This window comes from Oculina patagonica, chromosome 10 (genome assembly GCF_052425735.1).
Source record: "Oculina patagonica isolate OP01 chromosome 10, crgOcupat, whole genome shotgun sequence".
Classification (NCBI taxonomy): domain Eukaryota; kingdom Metazoa; phylum Cnidaria; class Anthozoa; order Scleractinia; family Oculinidae; genus Oculina; species Oculina patagonica.
This window is the reverse complement of record NC_135767.1, coordinates 13,818,174-13,835,437: the sequence shown is the minus strand read 5'-3', so window position 1 is coordinate 13,835,437 and position 17,264 is coordinate 13,818,174. Positions and strand designations below refer to the sequence as shown.

Here is a 17,264-nt window from a genome sequence, read left to right as displayed (position 1 = left end):
TAGACCTGCCTGTAATTATGACGTTGCCATGGCAACGTCAAATATCATGGACACATGGTTGACATATCAAAATTTCGGCAAAGGTTGAATGAACAGCTACTGAAAGTTTCAGTACTGTAGAGTAAACCGTTTTCTCAAAATTTGGAAAAAACCTTATGGGGGGGGGGGCATCCACCCCCCCCCCCCTTGTACGTCCGAGGGTTAAATATACTCTGCGGCGCAACAACTTTCATTTAACCAGTTAGCAAATGTGATGAAAAACATCCTTACATCCCTTTTTATTAACAGTGTTTTCTATCGAGAAACATCCCCTAAGAGCAGAGACGATGCAGTAGCACTCACACAATCTAGAGAGTGCACCGTTGTTCCAAATCTTGTAAGCTGGGGAAGCTCGAATGCTTACGCTTACTCCGTTGGTTACCCAAACGAAAGGTCGCTTGAATAAAATTGCAGCCTGTCATTAGAATTTGCAAAACCCTCCTCAAAATAGTAGCCTTCCATCGGCCCTATGAATGGTTAATTTCAGCAGTTTAATTCCGCTTTCTCTTTTTCAGAAAAGCATCTGACCATTTCTCACCCACGCGACGTGTCAAAAGAAGAGTGCTGGAAGTGTCTTCGTGATAGCAATAACTAATTGCTCACGTCTTTTTAACATAAATACCCACTATCATTTCGAAAAAAAGATGGTGAACTTAACAGAAGATAGAACGACAATTCAAGAGTTATATTGCATGCCAGATCTTATCGGAAAATGCAGCTAGCCGATATACATTTTTAAATTTTTAATTTTTAACTCTTAACTGCAATTTTTATCTTTCACCTACTTTTATAATAAAATTTTATATTCTATTGTAATTTATTTATTTATTAATGTATGTAGTACGATTCTTCAGTTTTTCTTCTTCTTAGAATTTAAGTGTAAATATTTTAACTTTAAATAGCTTAGATATATAATAATGTAAATAGTGTCCACAATTAGTTTTTTTAAGCTAAATACTTCAGACACTTTAATAAAGTATTTCTCATTCATTCATTCATTCATTCATTCATTCATTCATTCATTCATTCATTCATTCATTCATTCATTCATTCATTCATTCATTCATTCATTTCATTTCATTCACAAGATCATTATTTCATCATTCAATATCCTTCTCTCGATCACTGCATTTCTGGGTAATATTATGATCATCGTTGCTCTTCAAAAACCGTCGTCCCTTCATCCACCATCAAAACTTTTGTTAGGATGTCTTGCAAGCACCGATCTCTGCGTAGGTGTCATCTCACAACCTCTCTTCGCTGCCTACTTAATGTCCCCACAACATTCAGAACGGTGTCATTTTATTCAAATTATTTTAGCAACCGTGGGTTTAACGTTTTATGGAGTATCCTTAATAACATTGACTGCAATAAGTGTAGATAGACTTCTAGCCTTGATGCTGGGGCTACGGTATAGACAAGTGGTAACTTTGAGGCGAGCATGGATTTTTGTTGTTACTGCTTGGCTTTCAAACGCTACGATTGCGGCGTTATATATTTATAACTATCGCATATTAGCAAGAAGTATCGGCACAATAGAGGTGATTTTGTGTATAATAACCTCAACTTTCTGTTACATAAAAATCTATCTCAAGCTTCGCCATCACCAAACTGCAGTAGATGGTCATGTTCCTCAAGGACAACCAGCCAGTGGCGGAATTCCTCTGAATATAGCACGATACAAGAAGACAGTGGCTAGTGCATTTTGGGTACAAATGACCTTACTGGCTTGTAATCTACCTTCTGTAATAACGTCATCTGTCCTTACCATTAGAGGAATCTATACGCCAACTCTTGCACTTGGTTGGACTGTGACACTGTCCATACTTTTCTTAAACTCGTCAACCCATTTCTGTACTGTTGGAAGATGAGAGACGTAAGGCAAGCCGTAAAGGACACAATCAGACAGTTTTGGTGTTTCTCGAGTTAACTTTATCCTCAAAAGTACCATTTTTTTTTTAAATAAAACCATTTGTTAGGCAGCGATTGAAAGTCGCCTTGTAAAAATTTCAATGGTTGTTTACCTTTTACAAAAAAGGGGTTTCAATACGGTTGGATTGTAAATGGAAATCGACTTTTTGGCTCATTTCACTAGAAAATCTTCGGGAGGAACAGAAATTATGAAAACTATGTAATGCCGTTTTCTCGGTTGAGCTTTGCGGATGGTTATTCGAGATCCATTTACCGTTTTAGTCAGTTTGGCTTTTAAAGCCAAGCCAAATTTGGTAAATCGACCAAAATGGCGGGTTCTTTGAATACGGGTAAAATTTTAAATGGAAGACATTCTTCTCAAACGGATATTTCCAATCAAAATTTCCAGATTTTTTTATGGTTTTGGTGTGGATATAATGCTCAATACATAAAGCCATAGTTAGTACTTACGATGATAAATCTAATTGTCTATAGATGTGACATCACAATTCGCTGCCAAAGGGAATCATCTGTATTCTCTCAGCCAGTGAAAAAAGAGATAGAGCAAAATGTATTTAAGGTCGCGCCCGGGGATACCTACAACATGAATAAATTCATGAAGGGAAATTTTGCTTGACCTGCATCTTTTAAAACGCTTATTTCTCAGCTGTTATGGGTGCGATTAAGCTCAAATTTTACAGAGACATAAAGAAATGATGAAAGATTGTGAATGTTGTATTTTATTTGGTAGATTGCATTTAACGTCGATGTTATAGCCTCGTGAGTGCCAAATTGGGAAAAACATGATTTTGTGGCAGAGTTTGCGGAACGAGTAGGAGACAGCACACTGGGATCTTGTCAAAAACTAATCAGTCAATACCTCTAGAGTGTCATAACAGAAGCGGATTTTTTAATTTAAAGTTTGCCAGCAAACTACGGTGGTTTAAGTGCGCAAATTTGAATTTAACGTCTTCTACCTCTTTCTAAAAGCGCTCTTTTAAAATTCCGCTTCTGTTATGACACAATACAGTATTTATAGTTTACCTATCTGCAGTGGCAAGTCATGAAGTTCTGTATCCGTGCTGTATTCTCTGCCACAAAATTGTCGGAAAAGTCAAAACTTTGAGATTTCCGAAGGTGTCCCGACCTAAATACGATCATTTTGCCTAGGAGAGATGTAATTATGGTAATTATATTCCACGCTTTTATGGCGAGAACAATGCGTTTTTAAATAGGACACGATTGTTTATGCCGAATATTTTTGTGATTACTCTGAGTTGCAGAAATATTTAAATTTAAATGAAAACAAGCTCAAAGACTTCCTACAATCTATATGAACGTATATCGCTAAGTGTTGTTTAAATTGGTTAAAAATATCAAAGAAACAGGATTTTTTACAAATCACGCGCACGCGCCCATATTTTTATCCAGTCATAAATATCTCGTAAAGTTGTCGATGTCAGTCGTTGTACTTCGTGCATACGCTTTAAATAAATGCATAATGATGAGCCTAAGGTGTCCCCCGCGACCTTAAAGATAACGCGACGGAGTAATCTAAAATGAAAATTAATGTGAAGTTATTTCTTAAGGTTTTTTATTGGTGAGTATTAACCTGAAGCACAAGTTTTAACAAATTTACATGATTTGTATTATTGTTGTTAAATGATATTATTTGAAATAAACCTTTAATTGTATGTAGGCAACTTTTCTCACGAATATCAAAACTGCGCGCGGAAAAAAAAAACGTTTAAGAGCGTCTTATTTTTCAGAAACGGCGTTAATCGTTATTAGCTTTTTTAACGTAGCGGGATGAGCAAAGAGTTAATGAAAACCAAAGTCGCTTAATACATAAAACAAATCATAAATTGGTCTTTATGTCTACTTTCGTACGTGACTAACGATGGGAAGATGCAAAGCCGTGGCAAGTAGCAGAGAACGAATGTGACATAAACGTTCAACCAGAGCGCTAGTAGCGCATAATGTTAAAACGTTTCGAGCTCAAGACGATTTATTATAGAATATTGCATGCACAGGCTCAACTGGAGTTCAGGGCAGGTGTTAAGCTCAATACATGAAGTCGTTTGACGTGTGTACTGAGTAGGAGGATCAGACGGGAACATATTTTACTCGAGGCCTAAAACCAAACATTTTCAAGCCTGGCCCGTCTAGCCTGCAAGAAGGAAATAGGTGACGACACACAGGCTAAGCTCATCCTTACTCAACAACCCAGTTTAAAATTGACGATTTTAACTTATTTATTAACATCAGAAATTACGTGACAAATTTGCACAATAATGTCAAAGCAGACATGAAGGCTATTGTCAATAAGAACTATTGCACCCACAACTTAATAAATTGTTGACGTGTACGCCCGCCTCTTTGCTAAGATTTTAGTTCATAAATACTCATCTAAACGAGGAAGATCATGTTCTGTTTAAATTGAACTACCGTTAGTTATCGTTTTTCCATGAAAATGGTGTCATTTTTTGGTCTTTAAAAGTAAGGCTATAAGTTTCCAATTCTCTATCCTTAGTAAAGTCAAAGTTTTAAAAGATTTGTGATACACACCAATAAAATTATTATATTGCCGGGGTCGACTCTCTCGTCCAACACCCCCTGAAATGTCACGATATATTTTAAGTCATTTATATATGTATAGGGCGTAGGTGCCACTGGGCTCGAACGCAGACTTTTTGCCTTTACCTTTTTAATTGTCAATTCTAAAAGGTATACACTGTCGGCTTTCGTTAGCCATTGGATCAGGTATTTGACATTTTTTTTGGTATAAATATATTGAAATTAAATAAAAAAATCAACTAATTAATTCAAAACTAAATCAATTTGTTTAGCTGACTTTGTTTCGACGAAATACTCAACTTAAGTTGGACAGTATCTTTAAATACGCGTTTTCCATAATGAGAGAGGTCATTTTGTATTAGCTGAGAGGCCTTGAGCTTTTTTGGACCTTCTCGGAAGCCCGCCCTATGTAACTTCCAGAATATTTAAGCAATCACAATAAAACTTATAGGATGTATTATATGTCCCAACATCTTTCTTTTAGTATACGTCACGTGGGATGGTGACGTCACATCACGTGACAATTACATCATGATGTCAAAACAGCCGCCATCTTGGATCCGCCATCTTGGTTTCAAAAATTTCCAAAATGCCAGAAAATCACCCCAAAATACTGCAAAGTACTCAAAATCAATAAAAATATACTTAAAAATCCCATTTAAGTTGGTTTTTATATTAATAGAAACACGCAAAATTACAAATTTGGGAAAACATGCCTGTCAAAATGCCGTTGCTATGGTGATGTCAAGTTCCTGATACACCATCCAACCCTACCAAATTATTGCCAGATAGTATTTAGGAAAACGCAAAAAGTTTGGTAGCGTTTGTTTGAATCTTAAAAAAGTTATAATAGTTCAAAGTCAGCGCGGGCCTCCAAAGTCGCCTCCCCCCCCCCCCATCCCCCCGGTCTGTCATGTCATCATGTTTTTTACCCTCGGATTTCAGAGTAGCTTGTACAGCTAATATCTCCGAGCATTTCAACAGTACACAGCACGATGGGCGCGCAAAGACCAGACCACAACACCGGGAATTCCATGCCCTACTCTTTACGATAAGTGAATAGGGTTAAATATCGGAATAGGACAATAAAATGGCTTTTTTTGGGAAATGACACTACGCGGGCGCAAATAAACAATATTCCCGAAAAAAGTCATTTTGTTATCATTATTATCAATATACAAGGCCAAATCACATCCAGATAGCCAACACATTTAATGAAGTTAACATTTTCAAAAAGCTTAACACAAGTACTTTGTCGCAAAGAACATTTTACACGATACTACTGAGGCCTATATCTTATTGTGTAGTTGTGGTATAAAAGAGCTAGCTACAGTGTCTCTGAAATTAACGAGCAATGGCTTGATTCATGGATAATAATCCTTTACAAACTTACATTTTCCAGTTAAACTTCGGCGTAAAATTCCTGCAATACTTTAGCTAATTTATCTCTGGCGGAGATACACAATTCAAGTGAATGATCTTTCGTTTCTCGCAAAACAACAAGAAGTTGCTCTCTTTGTCTTTTCGCCTTGTGCATTTGCTTCTAAATCCGATTTTTTTGGCTGCATTTTGTCCCACTTACAACCATCGGACTTTGATTTTTCCTTCTGAACACAATTCGCTCAGTGAAAAAACTGTTCGAGGCTGAACTTCAAAGCTTGCTGTACGCGTACGCACCTGAATGGTTTTCCCGCGTCAGCAACGCTGATTGGTTTAAATTATTCGAATGATGTACCGAGAACCAATCAGCTGCAGGGCCGTTAATGCATTAACGGCCCGCCAGGAGTCATTTGCGGCCCGCAAAGCGCGTGTTTTCAAGAGGGCAGATTACAATTTGGCCGCGTGTATTGATAATAATTATTGTTGAATGGTTTCATCATAATACAATCACGTTATCGCTACATTTGTATTTAAATTGAATGTCATTAAAAGAGTCAAAAGGAAAAAAATTAAAGTTAAAAAATTAAATAATGCTTAACCACCAGCGACGCTCAGTGTTCACTTTCTGATGGAGTCGTGTGGTGTGGTGGTGATCGAAATATATTCACCACACGCTTAAATTGGTAGGAATAAGAGAAATCGCAATCCACTTAAACCGTCGATACTTCGTACATGAATAATTTTCTAGTTTCATTATTAAAAAAAAAATCTGTCTTATCTGTTTATCAACGACGAAAATTTATCAACGTTTTTTTATAAAAAAAAAATGAAAAGAACGGAATGAAGCTCCAAACTAATTAGAATAACTGTAAAAATTTAATTATAAAGAAATTCAACTTATTAAAAAATAAACAGAAGCTTTTAAATGTACATTCAGGTTGAACAATTCAGATTAAACAAATCACTGTTTGACGACGGCTTTGAATCATATATCGCCGGACTACAATAAATCTATTACACGACAGACACATATTGGCCTTTTCAGTTATCTTTAGACCAGAATGAAACACACACACCGTACACAGGTAAGAATCTTAGTTATTTTTTGAAATATTGAAATCTGTTTTTAAAGGTTTATACAGAAGCAGTGTACCGCTCAGAACATAAACAACACCAGTGCCTTTTTATTGCTAACGGCTGAAGTTTTTGTCGCTAGGTTATACTGACAGCATCTCCTAAGATTTAGCACCAACTAACGATCAATATAAGGCTCATGATCGTAACCACAGTGATAAACACAAGGTTTTTATGTCCTAGCGGGAACGGTCGCCATAAATTTTCCTTAACATCTGTCAGCCTCTCTCATCTGAAAATAAACAATATCTAACTAGGATGAAATGATAACTACAAGTAAATGAAAGAATAAAAGAACGAACGAACGGACACGAGCGCGAGCGAAATAACGAAAAAACGAATGAATAATTGGGGGCCCAAAAGCTACCGACTGATGCCCCCAACTGCCGGGTTGCACTTTGGCTGCATGTCTGGGCCCCCGGCTAGTGGATTTGGCTTCCCGGAGCGTTTCTGGGCCTGATATCTCAGAGAATTTGCAGAAACTGGCTGCCAGGTTTTCGTTTGAACTCGGGCGCAGCCCGAGTTCAAGCCTAGCCAGCAACCTTAACTTGAGGAGGCTTGACGTCAACCGTGGTATGGGGACCTTGCCCAGGCCTTGGGCTTTCTGCTGGTGTCCAGCTGGCGGGTAGCCGTCAAAAGCTGGGGGGAGGGGAGGGTGTCACTTTTGACCGCTGGGCCTAGCTTGGTTCAGGCCCCTTTGAGAAATTTTGTGTGAACTTGGAATGCACCTGTGTAGTCTGTGAATATTTTGAATGACACCGGAGCAGCCTTCCCTGTGTAGAAGGCACCCGGCCGGTGTTGCAGCTGCCAGCTGGGCTCCTGGGGTGACAATCGTCTAGCCTGGGGGGAGGCCTGGGGACTTTTACTAGCTCCGGGCTGTTTTGGACCTTGGGCGCCAGGTTCTTGGAAAATCGAACAGATATATGAATGAATGAATGAATGAATGAATGAATGAATGAATGAATGAATGAATGAATGAATGAATGAATGAATGAATGAATCAATGAATCAATGAATCAATGAATCAATGAATCAATGAATCAATGAATCAATGAATCAATCAATCAATCAATCAATCAATCAATCAATGGAAATTTTTAAGTATCAAGGTGTTTCCGGCTTTAAGTGGCTGTCCAGCTAACAGCGGTCTGGCGACTTTCGGGTCGCGAGTAAACCTTCCCTTTATTTTTTGTGACAGAAAAGGACTTAATGTGAAATGATTAAAATCGATCTAATTTTTTCCAGAAACTTTTTCTGTGCTTCGCTACAGGACAAAACGTATTTAACTATCTGAGAGCGGTTTTCAGGGTTATTCGATGGCGGAAATTCGGCGATTTTAAAAGCCGCGTTTCTTCGAAACGGATAAATGTCGCTAAATTTTAAATAGTACATTACATTAAGCCGCATTTACCTTGTCTTATCAAGGAATATCGAATTATTTGATGAAAAATTAAATTAGCTTAATTAAATCAAAGACAACGCGGTTTGCGGTATGTTTTCTCGCATGACAGATTCCTCAAAAGTAAAAGCTAAAACCTCCAAAGCGGTACAAAAACCACAGGTGAAATGCACTTCACAGCAAAGATCTAACCCTATTCTAATAGAAAATAAATTAAAAGGTCCAGGTATCGTTCTACTTTGGACGCGAACAAACGTTTTTTAAGAGCTCATTTTGGCAATATTTACATTAGATTGCTCGTTTGACGGTTTATGCCCAGCGCATGTGATTAGATAGAAATATTTTATCCAGCAGCTCAGAGTCTTGCTGTACATCCTCGAAAAACGAGTACTTTTGGTTTTTATAGCCGTTTTAGTTTGTATAAATAAAAACGGCTGAAATGCCATAAATAGGAATCGTTCGTCCGCTCGCACATTATGCAAATTTTACTCATTTCCAACAGGTTGTCGATTTCAGCAAAGTCAAAATTATCTCAAAGATTAAAACTTACTTTTTCTCAAACGTTTTCCTTCTTGAGTTTAGACACTCGGCAACTGGAGGCCTTTACCTTATTCTGACATAAAACAAACTCAAAGGTAAAGGTATCATTTAATTTGCTTTGCACGCGAAGAAGTGGTTAGGAGCTTCTTGGTCAATATTTACATCAGAAATACTCCTTCGACGGTTTAATACACGCAATGTCCAACGCAAACTGTATGACTGAATAGATTTATTTCTTAACATCTCAGATTCATTTTATGCCTCTTCAGACTAACAAGCATGTTTTCCTCTAAGCCTTTGTCAGTTTCTAAACAAAAAATTAAAGCGAAACAAATACCATAAACAAAAATTCTTGATCTATATTATTTACAGCGGGCTGTCAATTTCAGCTTTGTTTGTTTACATCACAAAAACGATAAAGCTCTTCCCTAGGGAGGGAAAGTGGACAATACGCAAATAAATATCCAGATGCGCTTTTGATTTTTGGAACAAATATATCGAGCTCTAAGAAAAAGTTCCCGTGCAAGGGTCGGAGATTTAAAATATCCTCCACGGCGGAAACGATAAAGAAAAATATCAAGAAATGAATTTTACATCAAAATATCAAATTCATGCAACTCCCTCTCCGTTTCAACAGTAATGTTATGTTCCACCCCTATGAATATGGTAAACACCGCACTACTTGTAGCTAAAACTAATTAATTAACAGAAACTACTCGGTACTTGAGCTCACCTACAATCACAAAAACGATCTTACTGCTGTTTTCGTGACATGCGTTTTACACAATAATTCCACCTTGCTCCTGGTTTATGCATTTTGTAACTTTTTTCTCTCTTATCGTTAAAACATCAAATTTAATAAACTGTTATCTTTAACAACGACTCCAAATGAGAACATGACCGCGTGCACAACTTTTTCCCGTTGCTCATTTACAACTATCGGTAAACAAAGCTTACAGGGCACACACTTTCCAAGTTGAATGAAAACATGGGCTTTAAAAATCTTTTCTTTTAAATTTTATCACACAGAATGCCAGTCCATTTATTGTTTCCAGCTTGGTTCAAGGGTACACAAAAAAGAAAAACAAAAGAAATCAAATGGAGTTAAAAGTTTGGTAAATTAAATTAAGAGAAGTTTTAATTTTGGCAACAGATAGCATTTCTCTATGGGAAAATTTTAAAAACGGAGAATACTTCCCTCCCAGCTACATGTTAACTATAAAGATCGTAGATGAATGGGGTAGGTGCATGATAAACTGAAACTTTAGTCCGGTTTGAGCTGTAAAAGGAATAAACAAAAACCGACGCAAAATCAAAAACATTGAAAAGTGTCAAATACACTGAGTTAATTAAGCGCAGGTAATTTTCAAAACGCATAAAACTTCCTTAATCCTTTATATAGAATTTGGTTAAATAAGACAATGATGCGTGATTTGAACTATAATATCCCCGTATTGTGTGAATATTGTCATTAGAGAAGACAGAAAAAAGAATGGACAGAATGTTGTTTCTTGCTCAGTTTACTTACGTGATCCAACAGGAATAGCAACCTCAAAAACTTCCATCACTTCTCGTGCAATTTTCACAGTCACGACTCTGTCACTTTTAACACTTTACTGCTTACCCTTGTGATCGGGATAATGGCATGCTGTGCGGCCAGTTTGATTTCCCCAGTCTTTGCCAAGGTTCGCGCGATGTCTTGGACACACAAACATATTTTCAACTTGTTGGGCAGTTTTACTAAAATAGCCAGCCCGTAGTAAAATAAGTTCGCTTTCTGAAAAGAGCCGTAGTATCACTTTTGCATTCACTTCGAGGCACCAACTTGCTCTCTCCTTTAAATTCCCCACATCCAATTTCATTCTTCGCCGACATGAAACATGTCGTTGAAGACGCCATGTCTCGCACTTTCGGGTACATTGCGTGACAACAACCGTGACATCAACATTGCAAATGACATCGTTACATTGGGAAGAGAACTTATTAATAAAAAAAAACAAAGTTAAAATCTGTCTTTTTTTACGAGCCTCCAGTTGCCTGTGTCAAAACTCAAGAATGACTAATGTTTTAAAAGAAAGAGTTTTAATCTTTGAAATTTTGACTTGCTGAAATCAACACCCCGTTATAAAGCAAAATTTGCATATTGTGCAAGCGGACGAACGATTATTATTTATGGCATTTCAGCCGTTTTTATTTATACAAACTAAAACGGCCATAAAAACCAAAAGTACTCGTTTTTCGAGGATGTACAGCAAGACTCTGAGCCGCTGGATAAAATATTTCTATCTAAACACATGCTGGGCATAAACCGTCAAACGAGCAATCTAATGTAAATATTGCCAAAATGAGCTCTTAAAAACGTTTGTTCGCGTCCAAAGTAGAACGATACCCGGACCTTTTAATTTATTTTCTATTAGAATAGGGTTAGATCTTTGCTGTGAAGTGCATTTCACCTGTGATTTTTGTACCGCTTTGGAGATTTTAGCTTTTACTTTTGAGGAATCTGTCATGCGAGAAAACATACCGCAAACCGCGTTGTCTTTGATTTAATTAAGCTAATTTAATTTTTCATCAAATAATTCGATATTCCTTGATAAGACAAGGTAAATGCGGCTTAAGGTGGCTCAACTGGATTTTTTAGGGGTAACACTGCTCAAGTTTGAGAATTAACTACGTCGCCATTAACAATGCTATCAAAAAACGATCACCACAGTTGTATTAGATAAAGATGAAATTTTTTTATGATCTGTGTTATATTGACATCGGAGTTGCCATAGCGACGAAATGACGTCATTTCGTTTTTTACTTTCGCTCATATTACTCGGCACCAGGAGATTTTTACGAAAATCGCTCAGAGGAGCTTGTACCACACATAGCTGCCTCGATGTTGGCAAAGTTTGAACAAATTCTGTGAGAGCGTTTTCGAAATATTTGGGGATGAAGTTTCCGGGGCTATAAAAACAGTCAAAAACATACTAACGAGAAAATGGGGTAATATCTAAAGAAAACGACGCGCCTGTGAATTGCAATTTCATCTTATAGTTGTTTGATTTCATTTAAAATCGTGTGTAAAACAGTGGTGGGGATTGCTTTGGTCGATTGCGAGAAAAAATAATTTGATGAGCTTGCGTTCAGGTGCTCTTGTTGCCATTTTTGTTTATATTTTGGTCTATGCCTTCAAAAGTGATAATAAATTAAAAACCGCTCGATGAATTTTTTTTAAAATTTGACAAACTCGAGGTTTGTCATCTATTGATAAAGCTTGCAAGTTTCAAGCTCATTGAAAACATTTAAGGCAGTAAAATTGGGCCTCCAATGTACTGATTTTTTCTCGCAGATTTCGTATTTACAAGCGAGTGTCCTCATTATTCACGGGTATTGTTTTAAGTTTCATATCCACGTGCACGACTTGAGCAAAAAATTCATTTGTATTAAATAGGACGCTCGACTGCTTTCCGAACAATTTTCCGAACCATGCTTACATTGCTTAAAAAATTGTAACAGCATTTGTCGAGCTATTGATGTCAAGGGCATCTGTCCAGAAAACGAAAGCTATTATTCTGCAGATATTGTCATTGCTATTCTCACCCCAAGGCAGATTAGCATGCTTCGGAAAATGTTTCGGAAAGCAACGAGCGTCCTGTTTAATGCAAATGAATTTTTTTACTGGAGTGGTGCACGAAGATATGAAACTTGAAAACAATACCCGTGAATAATGAGGACACTCGCTTGTAAACATGAAATCTGCGAGAAAAAATCAGTACATTGGAGGCCCAATTTTACTGCCTTAAATGTTTTCAATGAGCTTGAAACTTGCAAGCTTTATCAATAGATGACAAACCTCGAGTTTGTCAAATTTTAAAAAAAATTCATCGAGCGGTTTTTAATTTATTATCACTTTTGTAGGCATAGACCAATTAATAAACGGAACGGAACGCACGCTCATCAAATTCTTTTTTCTCGCAATCGACCAAAGCAATCCCCACCACTGTTTTACACACGATTTTAAACGAAATCAAACTACCATAAGATGAAATTGCAATTCACAGGCGCGTCGTTTTCTTTAGATATTACCTCATTTTCTCGTTAGTATGTTTTTGACTGTTTTTATAGCCCCGAAAACTTCATCCCCAAATATTTCGAAAACGCTCTCATAGAATTTGTTCAAACTTTGCCAACATCGAGGCAGCTATGTTTGGTACAAGCTCCTTTGAGCGATTTTCGTAAAAATCTCTTGGTGCCGAGTAATACGAGCGAAAGCAAAAGACGTAATGACGTTATTTCGTCGCTATGGCAACTCCGATGTCAATATAACACTGATCATAAAAAAATTTCATCTTTATCTAATACAACTGTTGTGATCGTTTTTCGATAGCATTGTTAATGGCGACGTAGTTAATTATCAAACTTGAGCGGTGTTACCCCTTGAAAATCCAGTTGAGCCACCTTAATGTAATGTACTATTTAAAATTTAGCGACATTTATCCGTTTCAAAGAAACGCGGCTTTTAAAATCGCCAAATTTCCGCCATCGAATAACCCTGAAAACCGCTCTCAGATAGTAAAATACGTTTTGTCCTGTAGCGAAGCACAGAAAAAGTTTCTGGAAAAAATTAGATCGATTTTAATCATTTCACATTAAGTCCTTTTCTGTCACAAAAAATAAAGGGAAGGTTTACTCGCGACCCGACTGTCGCCAGACCGCTGTTAGCTGGACAGCCACTTAAAATCTAACTTGAAACAACTGAACTAAAAATTATGATTAAAGGTAGTTATTTTAAGAGGAAATCCGCCAGGACTTCGAGTAGTTATTGGACAAAATTATGTACCAAAACTATTTACACCTGATTGCAAGCTTTTGTGTTACTGCTTCAAATATCTTATCGAAAGAAATCTTTTCTAACAACACCACACATCGAAAACACATTTTGAAGTTCCACTGAATTCCACTGAATCGCTTAAAAGATGTAAGCTTTTGCCCATAGCTTGTGAACTTTAAGTATCATTTTCTCAGACTCGGATAAGAAATTGTTGTACCAGAATTATTTCCACCTTATTGCAAACTTTTTTGTTACTGCTTCAAATATCTTATCAAAAGAAATCTTTTCTAACAACACCACACATCGAAAACACATTTTGAAGTTCCGCTGAATTCCACTGAATCGCTTAAGACGAATTTACAAAATGGCTACACGTGAGATTTTTCCTATACCTTGTGAACTTTGAAATTCATTTTCTCAGACCCTGATAAGAAATTGTTGTTGGTGTTATCACGGATAATTACTTACATCTTTACCTTTTATTAAGGGTAGGAAATAACGCAATAGGATTTAAATTATTCTTGAAATTGATTTTTGTCCAACTTTAATAAATATTACTCGACTTCCTAGTGGATTCCGTCTTAACTGTTGTTGTATGTAAAGTGAGAATTTGTTCTAAATCTTTGCATCAATGGCTAATTTAGCACTAAATCTTTTTTTTAAATTAATGTTATTGCCAGGAAAGACATCTGAATATTGTCGGACCCACATGTTGAAGCATAAGAAAAGCCGGGAACATCATCGTGAGAGGTCTTTGAGAAATTTGGCAGCACCCACAGAATTGGTTGGGTAACCAGTCAGAAAACAATCGTTATATCAAAAAATGGCGAACTTTACTGAAGATAAAGATCAGACGAAAGTTCAAGACTTATTTTGCGGGAAGGATTTTATCGAAACACACAAGAAAAATGTTGTTTTAACATTAAATACTCCGATTTTTATTACTACAATACTTGGGAATACCCTGATCATAGTCGCTCTTCAAAAGCCATTGTCCCTACATCCACCATCAAAACTATTGCTAGGTTGTCTTGCAATCTCCGATCTATGTGTGGGCCTAATTTCACAGCCTCTTTTTGCTTCCCATCTCATGTCTAAAAAAAACTCCAGAGGTTGTTACTATGTTGGAATCATTACAGTTGCCGTAAGTGTAATTTTGGGTGGATTATCTTTGTTAACAATGACTGCAATAAGTGTGGACAGACTGCTCGCCCTGATGCTGGGGCTGAGATACAGACAAGTGGTAACTTTGAGGAGGGTTTGGATTCTTGTTGTTGCTTTTGGGCTTACCAGCACTGCCAGTGCAATAACATTCATTTTCAACCGTCGCATTGCGGCAGCGATTGTCGGAGTTGCAGTATTTCTGTGTGCGATAACCTCCACCTTCTGTTACACGAAAATCTATTGTATACTTCGTCATCATCAAGCTACAGTGCACGACCATATTCACCAGGGACAACCGAATAGAGGAGGAATTCCACTGAATATAACACGATACAAGAAGACAGTGTCAAGTGCATTGTGGGTGCAGATAACGTCACTGGCTTGTTATCTTCCATTTGGTATAGTCGTTGCTATAATTACTATTTCTGGATCAGGCACTCCATCTCTTGCCCTTGCTTGGGCTGTCACATTATCTCTGCTTTACTTAAACTCAACTCTAAACCCAGTTTTGTACTGCTGGAAAATAAGGGAGGTAAGACAAGCAGTGAAGGACACAATAAGATAGTTTTGGTGTTTCTAAACTTAAAACCTCTGGCTGGACACACATAAATTGGAAGAAAAATCACTGGCTTTGATTTGTTGTAGAGTCGGCCTTTCCAAATGGCAATAGAAAAAGAAGATGAATACTTGGTGTAAATTCCGAGGTGGGGGCCGGTGGAGTCGTGAAAATAGAAAGAGCGTCTATTTGTTTTCTCTTTTCTTTTTTGTGAAGGGCACAAGCTATGTTCAGTACACTCCTCCTCCCCATTCCCGCTTATCCTCAATTCTCCACTTGATTTTCTTTTTTCCCCGAATACCCGTTTACCGCAGCCTAATCAGATTAAGTGATAGTGAAACAGTAGCAATGCATCCCATACACAAGGGTTAAAGTTGTAGTCTTTTTTAGAAAAAACTCTATTCACTGGTTTTGTATATACTAATTTTTGGAATATTTGTAAATATAATGCCAAGTTGCATGTATAAATTGTATTTTGTTGTCGATGTGACATGAACATTTAATGTTATCATGAATTAGCTGTATGCTTGCAAGTAATTAAATGTATGATAACTTCAGATTACATTATTATTATTATTATTATTATTATTATTATTATTATTATTATTATTATTATTAATCGCCGACGTCCGGGTAAACTGAAATATAAATTAATGAGAAGTTACTAGTAGGTGTTTTTATTTCTTTATCTCTTGATTAAATATCTCATAATTTGAGTAAGGTCAACGGATGCCTGCTTTCGTTATCCGTCTGGTCTCAGTATTTGCCTGTAAAGACGTATATGAAAAAAAAAAGACGCTGCGGTGACAAACATGACAAGACAACGCATGTTAGAAGAACTTTGATTTCAAGAACTTAACGTTAAGTATGCTTCAATATATATCCTCAAAAGTGACTATTAGCTAGATTAGAATTTATTTTAACTGTGATACAAAAGTCTAGTACCTAATCTGAAAAATGTAAAAATAATGCAAATAAAAAAAAAAACAGACTTTAAAATCTGTGGAAGAAATGGCTAGTGAAGAAAAAGTTTCTCACTTTCAACGTTTTCATTTAAGGTTGGTTTTAAAGCACAAATCAATAACTTCTTCTTTGTAAAGTGAAATAGCAACTTGGATAAAGTGAAAGTAAATGAAGAAGCGTTCTCAAGTTGAATACTCGGAAAAAAGATTTTCCGAGTTCCCCCAACGGGAGTCGAACCCATGACCTTCCAGAATACCGATTAGAAGCTCTAACTACTGAGCTATGGGAGACTCGTGGTGAGCGAGGTCATAAACTAGGTTTTTATGTGTGGCACATGTCCTGCCAACTGCAGGCTCAAATATGTCTAAATGGTAAATGTGGATAAATGTAAGGTGAAATGGCAACTTGGATAAAGTGAAAGTAAATGAAGAAGCGTTCTCAAGTTGAATACTCGGAAAAAATTTTTCCGTGTTCCCCCAATTCAACGGGAGTCGCCCATGACCTTCCTACCGGTATTCTGGAAGGTCATTGGTTCGACTCCCGTTGGGGGAACTCGCTCGGAAAATCTTTTTTCCGAGTATTCAACTTGAGAACGCTTCTTCATAACTTCTTCTTTATTTTACGATGCATGTCTGATTTTCCTGTTACTAAAATGTAAAAGTACAGTTGAACCTTGCTAATTCGAACCGGTTATTTCGAATTCCCCGTTAATTCGAACTAAAACCCGTTTCCCTTGGATTTGCCCTTCAGTCATTTACTATCGGCTATTTCGAACTCCCGCT

General features: G+C 37.0%; 3 protein-coding genes across 3 annotated transcripts in view; all 3 read left to right on the top strand.

Moving 5' to 3' along the window:
- The window catches only part of LOC144628960 (uncharacterized), a 469,155-nt gene that overhangs the window by 411,977 nt on the left and 39,914 nt on the right, over positions 1–17,264 (top strand).
- LOC144628443 (melanocyte-stimulating hormone receptor-like) lies at positions 684–1,910 on the top strand. The gene is made up of 2 exons (XM_078486532.1): positions 684–747; positions 1,114–1,910. Exons 1-2 carry the CDS (start codon positions 684–686, stop codon positions 1,908–1,910), a joined length of 861 nt encoding a protein of 286 aa, XP_078342658.1.
- On the top strand, positions 14,623–15,957 carry LOC144667399 (adenosine receptor A3-like). Its single transcript, XM_078528795.1, has one exon. It carries the CDS (start codon positions 14,623–14,625, stop codon positions 15,526–15,528), a length of 906 nt encoding a protein of 301 aa, XP_078384921.1. The 3' UTR covers positions 15,529–15,957.

Excerpts from the sequence above, each read along its gene's own strand:
- LOC144628443 (XM_078486532.1), top strand. The coding sequence starts at position 684 with ATGGTGAACTTAACAGAAGATAGAACGACAATTCAAGAGTTATATTGC. Across the intron at positions 748-1,113 it reads TTGCATGCCAGATCTTATCG|ATTTCATTCACAAGATCATT; the intron begins GAAAATGCAGCT and ends TTCATTCATTTC.
- LOC144667399 (XM_078528795.1), top strand. The coding sequence starts at position 14,623 with ATGGCGAACTTTACTGAAGATAAAGATCAGACGAAAGTTCAAGACTTA.